The 13,802-nt window shown below is 59.5% G+C and overlaps 1 protein-coding gene across 1 annotated transcript in view; it reads right to left on the bottom strand.

Annotated features, from left to right (window-relative positions):
- Positions 1-6,475: 6,475 nt before the first annotated feature.
- The window catches only part of RERE (arginine-glutamic acid dipeptide repeats), a 289,136-nt gene continuing 281,809 nt past the window's right edge, over positions 6,476-13,802 (bottom strand). Inside the window, exons 18-23 of the mRNA XM_008058270.1 lie at positions 13,626-13,791; positions 13,277-13,499; positions 11,931-12,651; positions 10,065-10,211; positions 9,483-9,663; positions 6,476-9,193 (exon numbers count right to left, since the gene is read on the bottom strand). Of these exons, the coding sequence (XP_008056461.1) occupies positions 9,160-9,193; positions 9,483-9,663; positions 10,065-10,211; positions 11,931-12,651; positions 13,277-13,499; positions 13,626-13,791 (1,472 nt within the window). The 3' untranslated portion in view covers positions 6,476-9,159. The remainder of the gene's footprint in view (positions 9,194-9,482; positions 9,664-10,064; positions 10,212-11,930; positions 12,652-13,276; positions 13,500-13,625; positions 13,792-13,802) is intronic.

Below are 13,802 nucleotides of genomic sequence, written 5' to 3'. Positions count from 1 at the left end.
GTCCGTCCATCCATCCACCCACCCACTCACCCGCTCACCCGCATGTCCACCCCTCCACTTATGCATCCATCCACATGCCCACCCATCCTCCCACTCACCACCCATCCACCGGCCATCCATCCACCCAGCCAACCTGTCCGCCCCAGGCATCTAGTGAGGGCCCTGGGCGTGGCAGGCAGCAACAGGTGCTGGTGTCCGGCGGCGATCGGTCCCCACCCTCATGGAACTGACTCGAGAGGAGCGAGCAGAAGCCCCGAGCCCCGGCCTGCAGATGGTGCGGTCTGTGCAGCCCAAGCAGGGAAGCGGGCAGAGTGAAAGAACCTCCCTGGCGAGATGTCTTGCGAGCGACGCCTTGATGAAGAGAGGTGGAGCTGCTTGCTGTGTCCAAGGGAGCCCAGGGACCAGGAGGCTTGGGCTGTAAACTGCCCTGAAAGCAAGGAGGCTGGAGCAGATGTGCCCGGTCAGTGCCCCTCCTGCCCTCGGACCGCGGGCAGGGATGGGGCCGGAGGGCGAGATTCGGGCCATTCTTCCCCTCCATCCAGGCATCATTTCATGGGTGGATGCCTGGGCCCACTGCGTGCTGATTCCACGCCGGGCCCGGGCTCCGCAGGTCTGTGCCTGCTACCTGCCGGTGCCTGTTGACGAGACTGGACACAGCTCGGGTCTCATGTGACTGTCCCTCGCCAACTGACCTCTGATCTTTGGCTGTCACTCAACACCTTGAGGTCCCTTCCAGATAACTGTGAGGGTTCTTCTGCGCAATGACTACAGGGCATGAGGGAGAGGTGTGGCTGGGTCACTGCTGTCCTTGACACACTAGAACTTGGCCTGGCCAGGGCCTGTGCAGCCTCCAGTCTCCTCAGTGCATGGAACATATGTTTTGAGGACACAAGATGTCCCTGACCTCAAGTCCAAAACAAAGAACAGGGGTCCTGGGAGCTGCTACCAGCCTCTGAGGGGAGGCTGGGGCTTATGGCAGTGTCCCTTATCTTGCTGTGACCAGCTAGGGCCGGGCAGGCAGAAAGACCATGACACCTTGCAGGGCATGTGACCAACTCCTCCCTGTCCACAGCCTCCCCACCTTGACCTTGGCTGTGACCTTTCCACCTGAGCCCTGACCTCCCCACAGCCTCCACACCTGGGCCACAGCCTCCCCCAGCCTCTTCCTCGGTGCCCTTTCCTGCTACTCACCTGGAACCATGGTGGTGCCTATGGGGTCATGGGGCACCCAGGCGGCTCTTCCCTGTGCCCCTGCCCTGGCCCAGGACTCCTGTCTGCATCCTGGCCACCTTCACACCCAAGCTGGGCCCAGCTCATCTTAACGCCCCGCTACCCTCCACACGGCCCAGTCTCCTGCAGCGCAGCCACAGGGTCCTCGTGGGCCGCAGACACTTTGGGTTTAGACTGTTTCCGCAGGCCAAGGCCACCCCTTCTCTGCCCACCAATATCTGATTCAACCATTTCAATCTGTCTAAAACGTCACCTCCTCTGTGCAGCCCACATTGGTTAGAATGAATGATCCTTTCCCTGTAATGTTGTTTTTTTTGTCTGATTTACGTGTGTGCAAAGCATAGAAAAGTTTGGGGACTTTTCAAAGTCACACAGCTCTTTTGGGCCTCTGTGCTTTTTCTAGAACTGCAGACTCATCCTTCCACATTTGTGTTGCTTAGAAGAGCTCCCTAGTTCGAGACTCGCCAGGGCAACTTGGGGAGACCTCATATCTACAATAAAATAAAAAATTAGCCGGGTGTGGTAGCGCACGCCTGTAGTTCCAGCTACTCGGAAGGCTGAGGCTGGAAGGATCGCCGGAGCCCAGCAGGTCGAGGCTGCGGTGGCCGCACTGCACTCCAGTCTGGGCGACAGAGTGAGACTCCAACTCAAAAAAAAGAAAAAAAAAAGAAAATGTGGTGTCGGAGGCTGTCCTCTGGGTGGGGCTGTCTTTGCCTAGCACTGGCCTAGTTTGCAGGAGATGGGGGCCAGGGAGGCTCCCCGGGCTCTTGGCCTGTCAAGGCCTGGGCTCTCTTCCTAGGACTCTGAGTAAACAAGGCTCACTTCACACGCGGGAAGGGTTGTTGTCAGCCCCGTTCTGATAATCGGCCCCGCCCAGGCACGTGCAGGGACAGTGGGTGGGAGAGCCTGGGACGGCCCTCGGGTCAGCTCCAAAGAGCTGTCCTGGACCTTCAGGTCTGTTCCCAGCAGACGGCAGTGGGAGCAACCACAGCGCGCCGAGCACCACAGGAACCACGCCTGGGAGGGTAGTCCCTCGTCAGGACAAGCCTACTGCCACCGCGGGAACGGTGCTCCCGGGTCCTCAAAGGGGCCCTGCAGGCTTGCCCCGCCCCCGGACCTCACTGGGAGTGAGGCATCATAACCCCACTTCAAGTACCCAGGTCACCACGGATCATGGCTTGTGCCTGCCAGGGCTGGGGCTTGAACCCAGGGAGGCCAAGCTCCTTGGAGGCAGATGGGAGCCTGCAAGCTCCCGGGAGTGGGTGGCTTCCGTCCCCTCAGCCCGGCCCCAGTGCGGCTGCGCGGCTGAGCCCTGCCCCATGCGGCTGGCCTTGGACTTGCTCCCAGGGAGTTCGGCTGTGGGAGGGGGAGGGGGATGGCCTCTGGCGCCCTCGCCGGGTGCCCACCACACGCCTTTCCGCGGCCAATAAGACAAAACAGAAACCACGCCGTCAAAATGGGGCGACTTTCCCTCCCTCGCCCGACTTTCCCTCCGCCAACTTGAAACTCAGCTTCGCTCAATGCTCCTCAAACCCTCCCGAAGCCTTTGAGTGGTCCTCGGCCTTCAGAACAGACGCGACGTGCAGTCGTGAAGTCACAGCTGCATCAGTTCTGTTTCCACCTTCCCAGGCTGCTGAACCCGGGACCGCTCTGGGGACACAGGGGTGGTGGGGCGGCATCCCGGCACTCGGCAGGGTGGGCGACAGGCATGTGAGGGAGCAGAGGTGACGTCCCTTGAGCGTGTGAGAACCGACAGCGGCCCGGGCCCTGGCAGTTGGGAGGTCCTGGGTCCTCCCTGAGCTGCAGTGAGTCTGTAGAGGCTGCGCAGGGAGTGGCGCGTCCTCGGTGCTGGCCATGAGCAGGACTGGAGGGCACCGAGGAGGAAAGGGGCCGATGCCCAGGAGCTGGGGACATGCCTCAGGGCAGCAGCCGCTCTGGGGGACTGTTCAGAGCCAGGAGGTGGTGAGTGGAGTCCTGGCTCTCCGAAACCATCCACTGCTGAGAAGCCATCACGGGCTCCTCTTCCACTCAGTGGACACTTACTGAGTGCCTACTGTGTACATCCCTGGCATTGGGATGCAGCAGAGAACAGAGAAGCAGCCTCCCATCCCCTAGACAAAGCCTCTGTCCTCGTCCCAACACGCGCCCAGGCCCTGCCCACCCTGCTTGCTGCCATCTGCCTCACCTCCCTACCGCTTCCACCCCTGGCTCTGGCTGGGACGCTTCTAGGCCCAGAACACCCTGCCCCCAGGAAACCTGTTCTGCGAAACGCTCACTGTTACCTCTGCACACCTCCTGCCACTATCTCGGGGGCCTGGACTGGTCCCCGCCACCTGGGCCACAGGTCTCACCTTGGACTGGCTGGCCCAGAGGGCAGGTGCCGGGACTGTGTAACGACTGCCACCTGGCGGCCAGGACGGGCCTGAACTCTGCTGCAGCAGCACCAGCAGCGTGTGTGGGGGGTGGAGAGTGGGACTGGGGGATGGGACAGGTGGTGGTCTGGGAATTAGAAGACAAATTCTCCCTGGGCCAACTCAGGAGTGCTTTCAAGTCTTACTTTACTCAAATTCACCATGCAGGGCTTCACCTCCCGACTCTTCTACTTCCAAGACTGGCGTCAGTCGGGCTGGGAGAGGGCTGCGGACCTCCCAAGCAGGCACAGACGTGTGGCAGAGGGCATGGCAGGTGCCCACAGGTGCTCTGCCCCCTGGGAGCTCCCAGATGGAACCTGATCGGGCTAAAGGGGCCTTCCTCTGGTCATTCCCACAGTGCACATGTGGACTGGCACCAAAGAGCCTCCCTCAGCAGGGCCCAAGCACGCACTCATTCATTCATTCATTCAGCAAGTGCCTCCCACACAGAGCTTGGTTCAGCAACAAGTTGCGCAGGTAGGGGCCCGGGGTGCCCACGCACGGAGCTGGGCTGGGGGCACAGGGGCAGCTTCTGCAACCTGGGTCCCTGATGGGTCAACAGAAGCACTGGCCACTCCTGGCGACCTTGGGTGGGAGAAGCAGAGACCCGGGACCCAGGCAGCTGCCTGAGCCCTGGCAGCTGCGGACTCCATGGACTGAGAAGGGACCTCAGATATGAGAGCTCTAAAGCCAACAGTGTGACGCCCGATAGGACCTGGGAGGCACTCAGGTCTGGGAAAGCCCGTGGCTGGAGTCCACAGGAGGCCGCCCAAGTCCCCAGGGACCATGTGATTCATTCCCTGCAGGGACTGCCGCTTCCGCTGCCCAAGTCAGGAGCCCGTGAACCCTTGCTTCACCCTGCAGCCTGAACAGGTCCACCAGAGAGTCAAAGGCACGGCTCCTGCACAGGTTCTGGAGAGTTCTCCCCGGGCAGGGGCAGGGAGGCCAAGCACCACGCTGTCCCTGTGTCCGCACAGGTCTTGAGGCCTAGTAGCCTCGCCCCAGGTGACCAGGTAGCTGGTTCCGTTCAGAACCCAAAGCTGAGCTCAGGAACTTATCTGGACCTTCTGGGTGGACACGCAAGGCCGAGAGAGATGCCTGAAGTCTGTTCCTACCCTGACTGCACGGCCCTGGGTTTCACCGTGGGGTCAGGCTGAGGCTGGGGAGGGGCACCTGGCTCAGATGAGGGCGCCTGTCTCCTCCAGCTTCCACACAGAAGGGTTCTGGCCCTGACCCCTCACTGGCCTCTCGCACTCAGAGCTGCAGAGCTTGGTGGTATGGGTTCAGGCCTGGAGGCCTGCAGCTTCACGTCTGAGAGAGGACCCTGGCTGAGCCTCCCGATGGTGCACCCTTGCCCTCCAGATGGCATAAGCTCCACCCACCACTCCCCCGACTTACCGAGGACACTTATCAACAGGGCAGCCACGTGCAGAGTCACGCAAGCGTTGCAGAGGCCCTGGCTTGCCCGCGGTCTGCAGAGGCTGTCTTTGTAGCCACCTGCAGTGGAACAAGCGGGGCCACCGAGCCACCATGCCAGGCTGAGGATGCATCCCTGGGAACAAGGGGCAAGTGCACACTGGAATCAGTCATCTGGGCAGGAGCAATGCCGGGCCCAGTGATAGCACTGTCTCCTCCCACTCACTCGCCGTCTGCATCCCCCGCCCTCTCCCTCAGCGCGGATGCGTGGCAGAGTGCTAACAACGGCCGCAGCTGCTCACGCCTGAGACACCATCACTTCCATCCCGCGCTGAGTCGGGCGCTTTGTGGCTTAAGCCCACGTGTCCACTTAGTCTCATAGCTAAGCCACCTGGAAGCCTCCGTCACAACTGTGGGCTCACGAGGAGCACGCCTGGATGGGACCGCAGATGTGGCAGCTGGACGCCGCCCCGGCCCTGTCCGCTGCACCAGCTGCCCCATCCGCCCCTCTCCTTCGAGACCCAACCACCATCTCCTGGGCCTTCCCGGCAGGCCCGCATGCCCGCCTCACGACCCGGTCTCCTGAGGTGCCGCGCAGGCCCTGCTGTTGGAGGCCACCGGCCGCGGGTGCCCGCAAGCATGACTCCCCCGTCCGGACGCCCGTGCCTCCCTGCAACCTTCACCGCCACGTGGCAGGCCCACCTAGCTCAAGGGCAGTGTGCCAAGTCAGTTCACTGGGTGACTCTTGCCCTGCCTCCCCCAACATCCAGAAACTCACGGCCGCACCCTGGAGCATATGCATTTCCAGAGACAGGCCTGAAGCTTCGGGAACATGCTCAACAGCCTCGGAAACCACAGCACCAACCCATCCTGAGGGCTGCTGCCCCCTGGTGGCCATGTACACAGCTCGCAGGCCGCCAACGGTGCTCCAGGGGGTCAGACCTTCAGACCTCCACACCGCCAGGACAAATTTTCAACCAGAGGACAACCTCCAAGCTGAGGGTGGGGGTGGCGGGGAACTGGCAGCCCCAGAGATAGGAAGAGGGACTACGGCAGGAGAACGGCTAGGGCAGGAGGCCACGAGGCTGGCAGGTGGCTCAGAACCTTCCTAAGCAGGGAAGGTGCCACGTGCTCACACACTCTGGCGACGTCCATAAATCAGTGGAGTGGGGTGAAGGGTGTGGGATGTTCTTGGTCCAATGCCAGTGGCCCCTTAGGACCCCTCCCGCCGCTTGGAGGGCATGCCCAGAGAGCCCATAAACTCACTGAGAGACTCTTCTTCCCAGACACAGCAGACGTGGATCTTTCGGGAGCCACTTTGGGAGGTTAGCAGGGTCCCCAGCAACAGGGAACGGCAGACCCTCCCCCACCCAGGGTCCCATCCACTCTCCAGAATGAGACACACTGCACCGTCGACACCCGGGGTTGTAGTGTAGCTTGGTTTTATTTATGTCCACAAATATTTCAAAAAAATTACAAAATACTCAAATGGAGAGAACACAGAAGTCACGATTTCTGGGTGTCTACTCTGTTTACACTGTGTTATCTCATGGCAAACTACTCGTATATACATTTAGCTTCAAGATATATATAAACGTAGCAGACCAGAATGTGCGCTCTGCCCTGCTCTGCCGCGGTGAAGCTTAACCTCGACGACACTGAACAAGGTACATACAAAACACGGGAAAGCAAACCAAACGCCAACAGAACGAGGGAAAGTCCGAAGGAAACCAGGGGTTGGGCTTCAAGACACCACGAAGGCCGGGCCTCCTACACAAATCGCAACTGACCAGGCGAGGGGTTCATTCAGGTCGTGGGTTTTTAATGGAGAATCTCAGTGCTTCACCTCGAGGGTGGGGAGAAACCCAGCGTACCAGGAGGACACCTTGGACAGTTTCAAGTACAGACTTCAAAGGACTCACTCTTTCTCTTCTTTGGAAAGATGGATGACAGAGAGGAGATAGAGAAGGTTTAACTGAACAGTAGACACTGTGCTCTACCAAAAAGGAAAAAAAAAAGGGAGAGAGTCTGGGAGCCCAGTGGGAAGAGGCCGCCCTCAGAGCCCAGGGTGCCCCGAGGACAAGCCTGACTGGACAGCACGTCAGCTCCCCAAAGAAAGCAAATGCCCTGTGCCAAGGCGGCAGAGGTCTGATGGCAAAGGGTTCATCTGAGCTCGCCTCCTCTCTAAGTAACTAATGCTAAGGCAGAAATGGAATGAGAGAAAATGAAAGAACAAACTACAAGCGCTGTCAATAGACAAAAGGATCCTATCCCAACTGAAACCAAACGTGGTTTTAACAGAAACTGGAAATGCCCCTGATGCACGTTGGAGACCAGAACCTAAATCTGAGCCAGTATCTTCTGGTTTCTGGATCAAACGATCAGCCTCTCTTCCTGCCCCCTATGCAGCCTGGGTCCTGGTCACACTTAGTGTCTGCTGACCCACAGTGCGGTCTCTTTTTGTAAATTCTATTCTTGGATGTGACCACCACAATGGCAGAAATGCCCTCAACAGGCCGAGACAAGAGGCTCGAAGAGGTCACACCCAGCCAGAAAGCTTGACCAACAGAGGCAGACGCCCCAGCATTCCCACCCTCTGCTCTGGAAGTGCACTCCGTCTGCAAGCTAGAGAGCAAGCAGGCCGTCGCTAGGACAGCCCTGCTGGGAAGGGTAGCCTCCGGCAGCACGGCCCTCCCAGGCCAAGCCTGCTTTCCCACTTCACATTCACGGGGGGACGCTCATTCCTACTTCCAGGACGAGTGGGACTCCTGGCCTGACATGGGTCACCATCCACAGAGCGGCTCCTGGGGCACAAAGGCAGGCCGCACCCAGGACCCTGTGGCCGCCAGGGTCTCCCTCACTCAAAAGCAGCCGCTGTCTGTGGCAAGGATGACCAGGCCTGGTCCTCACCACAGGAAGAGCCATAGGATGACACATGTGGAAGGTGGACCTCTAACAGATTCCTTTGGCAAGCATATGTCCTGGGTCTTTCATGTGCTGAGTTATCTGTACAGAATCATTTTCTTGAATGTTATAGAATGCTGATGAAATTTTCAGAGTATTAAAAAAGGCAATTCATCCAGAACAATCAAATGTGTGTGCATAGAAATCTACGAGGAAATCTACAATCAGACACACATAAACATGTGCTTTCTATCCCGCAGAAACAGAAGGGTGACACGGGAAAAGAAAGGGGACACTTAACCCCTGCACTCCTTGTGCAAAACGAAAGAAGTGTGACCTAACAGATGTCTGCGCCGCTGGCAGAGCCGTGCTAGGAACAGACAGAAGTGGAAATCAAAGCAGCAAAACAAAGAGTCTGTCACATTGTCCCTGCAAACCCCTGGATGCTCACTGCTGTGACCAAGCCTAGTCCCAAGCTTCTGCCCATCTGTAATTAGTAACGCCCATCTGCTCCCTTTAATTAAAGGGATAATTATATATAACTTTTTATTAAAAAATCAACTCTGTATTCTGTCAATAGCTGGTAGGAATTCACAATTAGTGACATGGCTGGAAAAAATAGATCAGAATAGTAGTTTGTGGAAGGAAAAAAAAAGACTGTTCTAAAAGTATTTATTTACAGACGTAAAAAGCCATGCTGCAGAACTTTCTCAAATTATGAAGATTTCCTACAATGTATTAAAATAAAAGATTTTTTAAAAATTATAGCTCTTGGATTCCAAACTCATGCCGCCTATCTGCAAACCTTGTGTGTTCTGGAGCACACGCAGCCCGGTGTGTCTGCACGCACAGTGACGGGTGTGGACTGGAGTCTAGCACCTACTGAGACGTCGGGGAAGGAAAACTAAAGCCAAACCCCAAGATTGCAGGGAAGCTTTCTGAATGTTCAGTCCAGTCCAGGACTCACTAAGTTTCTGGGGGACTGTCATGCAGGGAGACCCAAACCAGTCTCAGGAAATCCTCTTGACAAACGAACACTATTATGCGGATACATTTTTAGTTGTGGGGCTTTTAAATATATAAAGAAACCTTTAGAAGATATTCTTTTTGCTTTTTGCAGCTCCTATTGTGTGTAAAAAGTCCTGTTTCTCCCCCCAAGAATTGGGGTTTCCACAGCCAGCGTTAACAAATAAATAACTTATAACTGCTTGTCACCTTCTTTCTTCAGTCGACTGAAAAGGAAAAAAAGAAAAGAACATTGTGCATCAGGCCTGGGCAGTGGACCAGGAAGGGTGCAGCTCCCCAAAGGCGACAGGTAGGTGGCAGGAGGGCCCTGACGCCTTCCAGCAACACCTCCTGCCAGTCACACCTCCCGCACAGCTGAACTACCCGTGCCTTCCCATCAAGGTGGCTAGATGCAGTCCCCTACAGGGCCTGGCAGAGCCTAGGGGGAAAAGCCCTGTGGGCCCATGTGGGGGGAGGGAGCCTGGGCTCTGACCCAGCCCTTCCCTTCCACCTCACCTGTAATAATCTTCCTGACTTGGTAGGTGGCCGCCATGCATGTGGGGGTGTCCGTGCAGCCACTGTTGCTCCATGGCCAGTCTCTGCAGCTCGGCCGACTGGGCATGCATGGCCTGCAGCTGGTGGGCCGCCGACATGGGGGGTGGGATAGCCCCAGGCAGGTCTCGGGGGTAGGGGGTGCCTGCCAGACACAAGACAGTCTCTGCTACAGAAACAGCCAGGGGACCGGCCAGGACAAGGGCGGCACAGGAAGGTCCAGGAGTGCAACTGTGGCCCCTCATGCTCCAGGCCTAAGCCCAAGTGCTTCTCCTCAGAGACGCCCTCCCCAGGCCCCCAGCTACATTAGGGCCCTTGGTGACTCCTCATGGGCCTGCGGTCCTGGCTCTCAGCAGAGCTGGAAGCTATGCCGTCATGTGGCGATGACCCCACTCCTGGTTAGCCTCTGGGAGGGGAATGCCTCCTGCCTACACTGATGCCTGCACACAGTGGGGAAGCCCAAGTCAACTCAACACTCAACCCAGTGAATGAATGGGGGCAACCCAGCTCTCCCGTGACACCTGAACCCCACGTGGGAGCTCTCACCGAAAACCGGATGGCGCAGCATCTCATGCTCGTGAGGGGGCTGTCCAAGTAGAGGGTTGGGAAGGGTGCCAGGAGGGTAGGGGAAGCGAGCCAGGTGGGGGCCAGCAGTCAGGGGGTCGACCAGTGGGTGAACTGGGCCTGCTGAACCTAGAAAGGACAGAGGCCAGATGCAGGCGGTACAGGCCCTTGCCGTGTTACGGCCCTCGCTGGAGTTCCTGGGAAGTCCTCCTCACCCATGGGGCTCCTGGTCGCCAGGGCAGAACACGCCCCTGGCTGCAAATAATCTGGACCTGAAGTGGCCATGCTGGCACCCTCAGCATGAGCCCCAATGCATCGAGAACCCCCCATCTAAGCACCCTACAGCACACCCCAGCTGGCTTGGCTGAGGACCCAGGGTCAGCAAAGCCGGCCTGGCTGACCTGCCTGGGCCCACCCCAGGCCCGAGGCCCACAGGAACCCACAGCTTTGCCCCAGCTAGGGCTGGGCCAGACCCCATCCTCAGGCTGCCTCGCCGCCCTGCACCCACAGAACCCAGAGGCAGCCAGAAGAGCAGGCAGTGTGGGGCATGCCTGCTCGGCACTGAATCTTGCGGCTGACCCCTCAGATGTCCCCCTCTGCACCACTGCCCGCACCCACCACCCCAGCTCAGACCACCAGACGGCTTGCAGGGATGTCGGCACAGGCCCCCCGGCCGTGCCACCCCGGGCACCTTGGCGGGGGAAGTGGGCCCACAGCTGCTCCTCCCTGGATTTCCCACGCCTCACCCTTCCCCTCCTTCAAGTCTCTGCTCAGAGCTGCCTCCGTGTTGAGCCTTTCCTGACAGTCTCTCTGAAACTGCAATGCCGCCCAGCTCTCCTTGTCCCCTCTCCTGGACTTATTTGTCTCCAAACAGGCACTGACCACTCTCCACACCTGGCCTGTATCCAGACTGTGTCCCCCTACTTTGTGGGAAATGTGGGCGGGATTGTGTGAACACCTACACCAATCATGTCTGGCACTTCCCATTCAGTAAACACTTGTGGAATGAATGATGCACGAATGAGTGAATATCGCCTATTCTCACTGGTCACGTCAGAGTCACAGGGGTTGGGCCCCTGATGGTGAGCTCCCTCCCATGGTCAGGACGCGGCACACAGGCAGAAGAGGCACTCGCTGTCCCAAGCAAGGTGGCGCCCTTTCTCTCTTTAGCCCTGCTCTAGCAGGCATCCTCCTGCACAGCACGTGCCCTCTTCTGCATGTAGGCTGTGTCCCGGGAACTCTAGACAGGCCCTGGTCCCACAGACAGCCACACCCACCTCCTGGTGAGCACAGCCAGGTCACCCTCGCCTGTCTCCATCTGCTGGGCTGCAGAGGGTGAAGACGAGCGGTGCCTGCCTCCGCCCCAGACCAGCTGGCTGGCTTCAGGCATTCCTGTTCCCAGAGGAATGGGCACTCTGGCCAGGTGGTCAGTTTGGAGCACTCAAAGGTGGCAGGAGCCCTGCCCTGCCCTCCACGGGAAAAAGAGGACTGTCCCTTTCTCACTAAGCGACACCTCAGTGTCCCCAGGGAGCCCAATGCCTCCACCTGGACCTTCCGTGGCTCCAGGGGCCACAAGACCCTGCCTTGCTACCCTCACCACGCCCAGTGAGCACAGGGTCAAGACTTCAGTTCTACTCAGGAGGCTGCAGCCTTTGGGGACCTGAGGGGCTGCAGGGGACAACAGCTGCCTGTGACAAGGCCAAGCCTGGCCAGGAGGATGCCAGGTGCACTAAGATATGCTGGGTACTAGGAACTTGTCCGGAAAGGGGCACTTTTTGCTCCTGGATGGTGACGGCTCCTGCTCAAGCCCTGTCCCCTGGTGCCCACCCTGGCTGGCTGGGCACCCACCTTGGTGCAGGGGGTCCTGCTGGTGGAGGTGGAGGTGGGAGTGGATGTGCGAGTGCTGGTGGTGGTGAGGAGTCACGTTGAACATCTGCAGCCGGGCCAGGGGGTCGCTGGTCAGCGACGCCATGCGCTCTGCATGGATGCGCTCGGCCGCCAGTCTGTCAGGGTAGCTCATCTCGGGCCGTAGCTGGGGGCCCGCCAGGGCCAGTCTCTCCCGCTCCAGGGGGTTCAGGCCCGGGTGGAAGGACGCGAAGGGGTGGGGACCGGCAGTTGGGGGGATGGTGAGCGCGCTATGCCGCGCAAAGTGCTCCATGGGGTTGGTGGCCGGGTGCAGGGGATCCAGCTCCGGGGGCTTCACCTCGAAGCCCGGCTTCATGCGCTCGCGCAGCTCCCGCTCCCGAATCTCGCGCTCCCGGAGCTCCCGTTCCCGGAGCTCCCGCTCCCGGATGGTAGGGTCCACGTTGTAGAGACCGGGCATGTGGTAAGCCAGCAGGGGGTCGGTGGGGTTGAGGGGCATGTAGAAGGGGTGGTTGCGGTTGGTGGGCGACATGACGTGGGGCCGGGCATACTCGCTCAGAGTCCGAAGGGCAGGAGTGTCGGGCCCGATGTATGGGGGCACGGCGGCGATGGTGGTGGGCGGCGGCTCGAAGGACGGCCGCATGTGGCCGGGGCCGCCAAGCTGGGGGTCGCTGAGGCGGCCTTCGTGAGCCGAACTGGATGCCTTCTGCTGAAGGAAAGGAGGGTGTGGGGGCATGCCAGCCAGGGGCTGGGGCCATGATGGCGCACGGTGAAGCGGGACCAACCCTGTCCCCATCCCGTACCGAGGCCAACTTAGCCCTTCCACCCCAACATGGGGACCTCGCCCCAGTATGCAGACCAGACCCTGCTGTGAGCCTCACTTCTCATGCCCCTGATAGCTCCGTTCCTGTAACGTGTGAGGGTGGGTTTGAGTCTGTGAGTGAGAGTTGGGGGGTGTGTGTGTGTGCGCGCACGTGTGTGCACGCGTGCCCCCAGCAGACTGAGAGCCTCACTGCGGGGCCTTCATGCCATTTTGCAGTTGGCTACCCTTCCTCCCACCCTAGAAACAGGTGTCGGGGGAACCCTACAAGGCCAGCTTGCCCCGGTGCTGCGTCTCCTTCCTGGTCATGTTTCCTTCTGGCGCCTTCAAGTTATGTAGGCTACAGGGGAAGAGCAGGCCCTTATTTTGAAGGCCTCAGGCAGGAGATGCCCATCACTGCCTGGGGTCAGCAGAGGAGAGGGTGTGAACAGAACCCAGGCCTCCAGCTGCTGAGTCAGCCAGGTAGCCTTGGACAGAGCCCACCCGGCACCAGCGCCCGCCTAGGACTCACGGCTGCCCGCTCTGCCTCCCGCTCGCGCTCTCGCTCCCGTTCACGCTCCTTCTCCTTCTCCTTCTCCCGCTCCCGCTCTTCTCGGGCCTTCTGCTCAGCCTCCCGCTTGGCCTTCTCAATGGCCTCCTCCCTCTTCTTGGCCAGCTTGGATCCAGCCAGCGGCATGAAGTACAGGTCTGTCCGCGCACATGAGTTGTACCCCCGGTCCAGGTGTTTGTAAAACCTAAGAAGGCCGTAACTAGTGCTGGGGTCCAAGAAGGCCACATCTCTCCCAGGTTTCCCCTGTCCGGCCTCCCACCAGAACCCCACCTGCCCAGCCTGCCATGCCCAGGTCCCGACGAACGTGTACCTGGCGGACTGGCTGGCATGGCTGGGGGTGTCCACCACGGTGGGCTCAGGGGATGGGCTCCTGGGTGGGGGAGGGGGGCTCTCGGGCTCCTCAGCATCGTCCAGAGCCTCCTCCTTAATCTGCACAGGGGGCAGTGAGCAGGATGCCCCCCCCGCCGCGCTGCCTCCTGAAGGAAGG

Source organism: Carlito syrichta, unplaced genomic scaffold (genome assembly GCF_000164805.1).
Source record: "Carlito syrichta isolate Samal-C Ts95f unplaced genomic scaffold, Tarsius_syrichta-2.0.1 Scaffold303272, whole genome shotgun sequence".
In the NCBI taxonomy this organism is placed as follows: domain Eukaryota; kingdom Metazoa; phylum Chordata; class Mammalia; order Primates; family Tarsiidae; genus Carlito; species Carlito syrichta.
The sequence above is the reverse complement of the archived record's forward strand: the minus strand, read 5'-3'. Positions and strand labels throughout refer to the sequence as shown.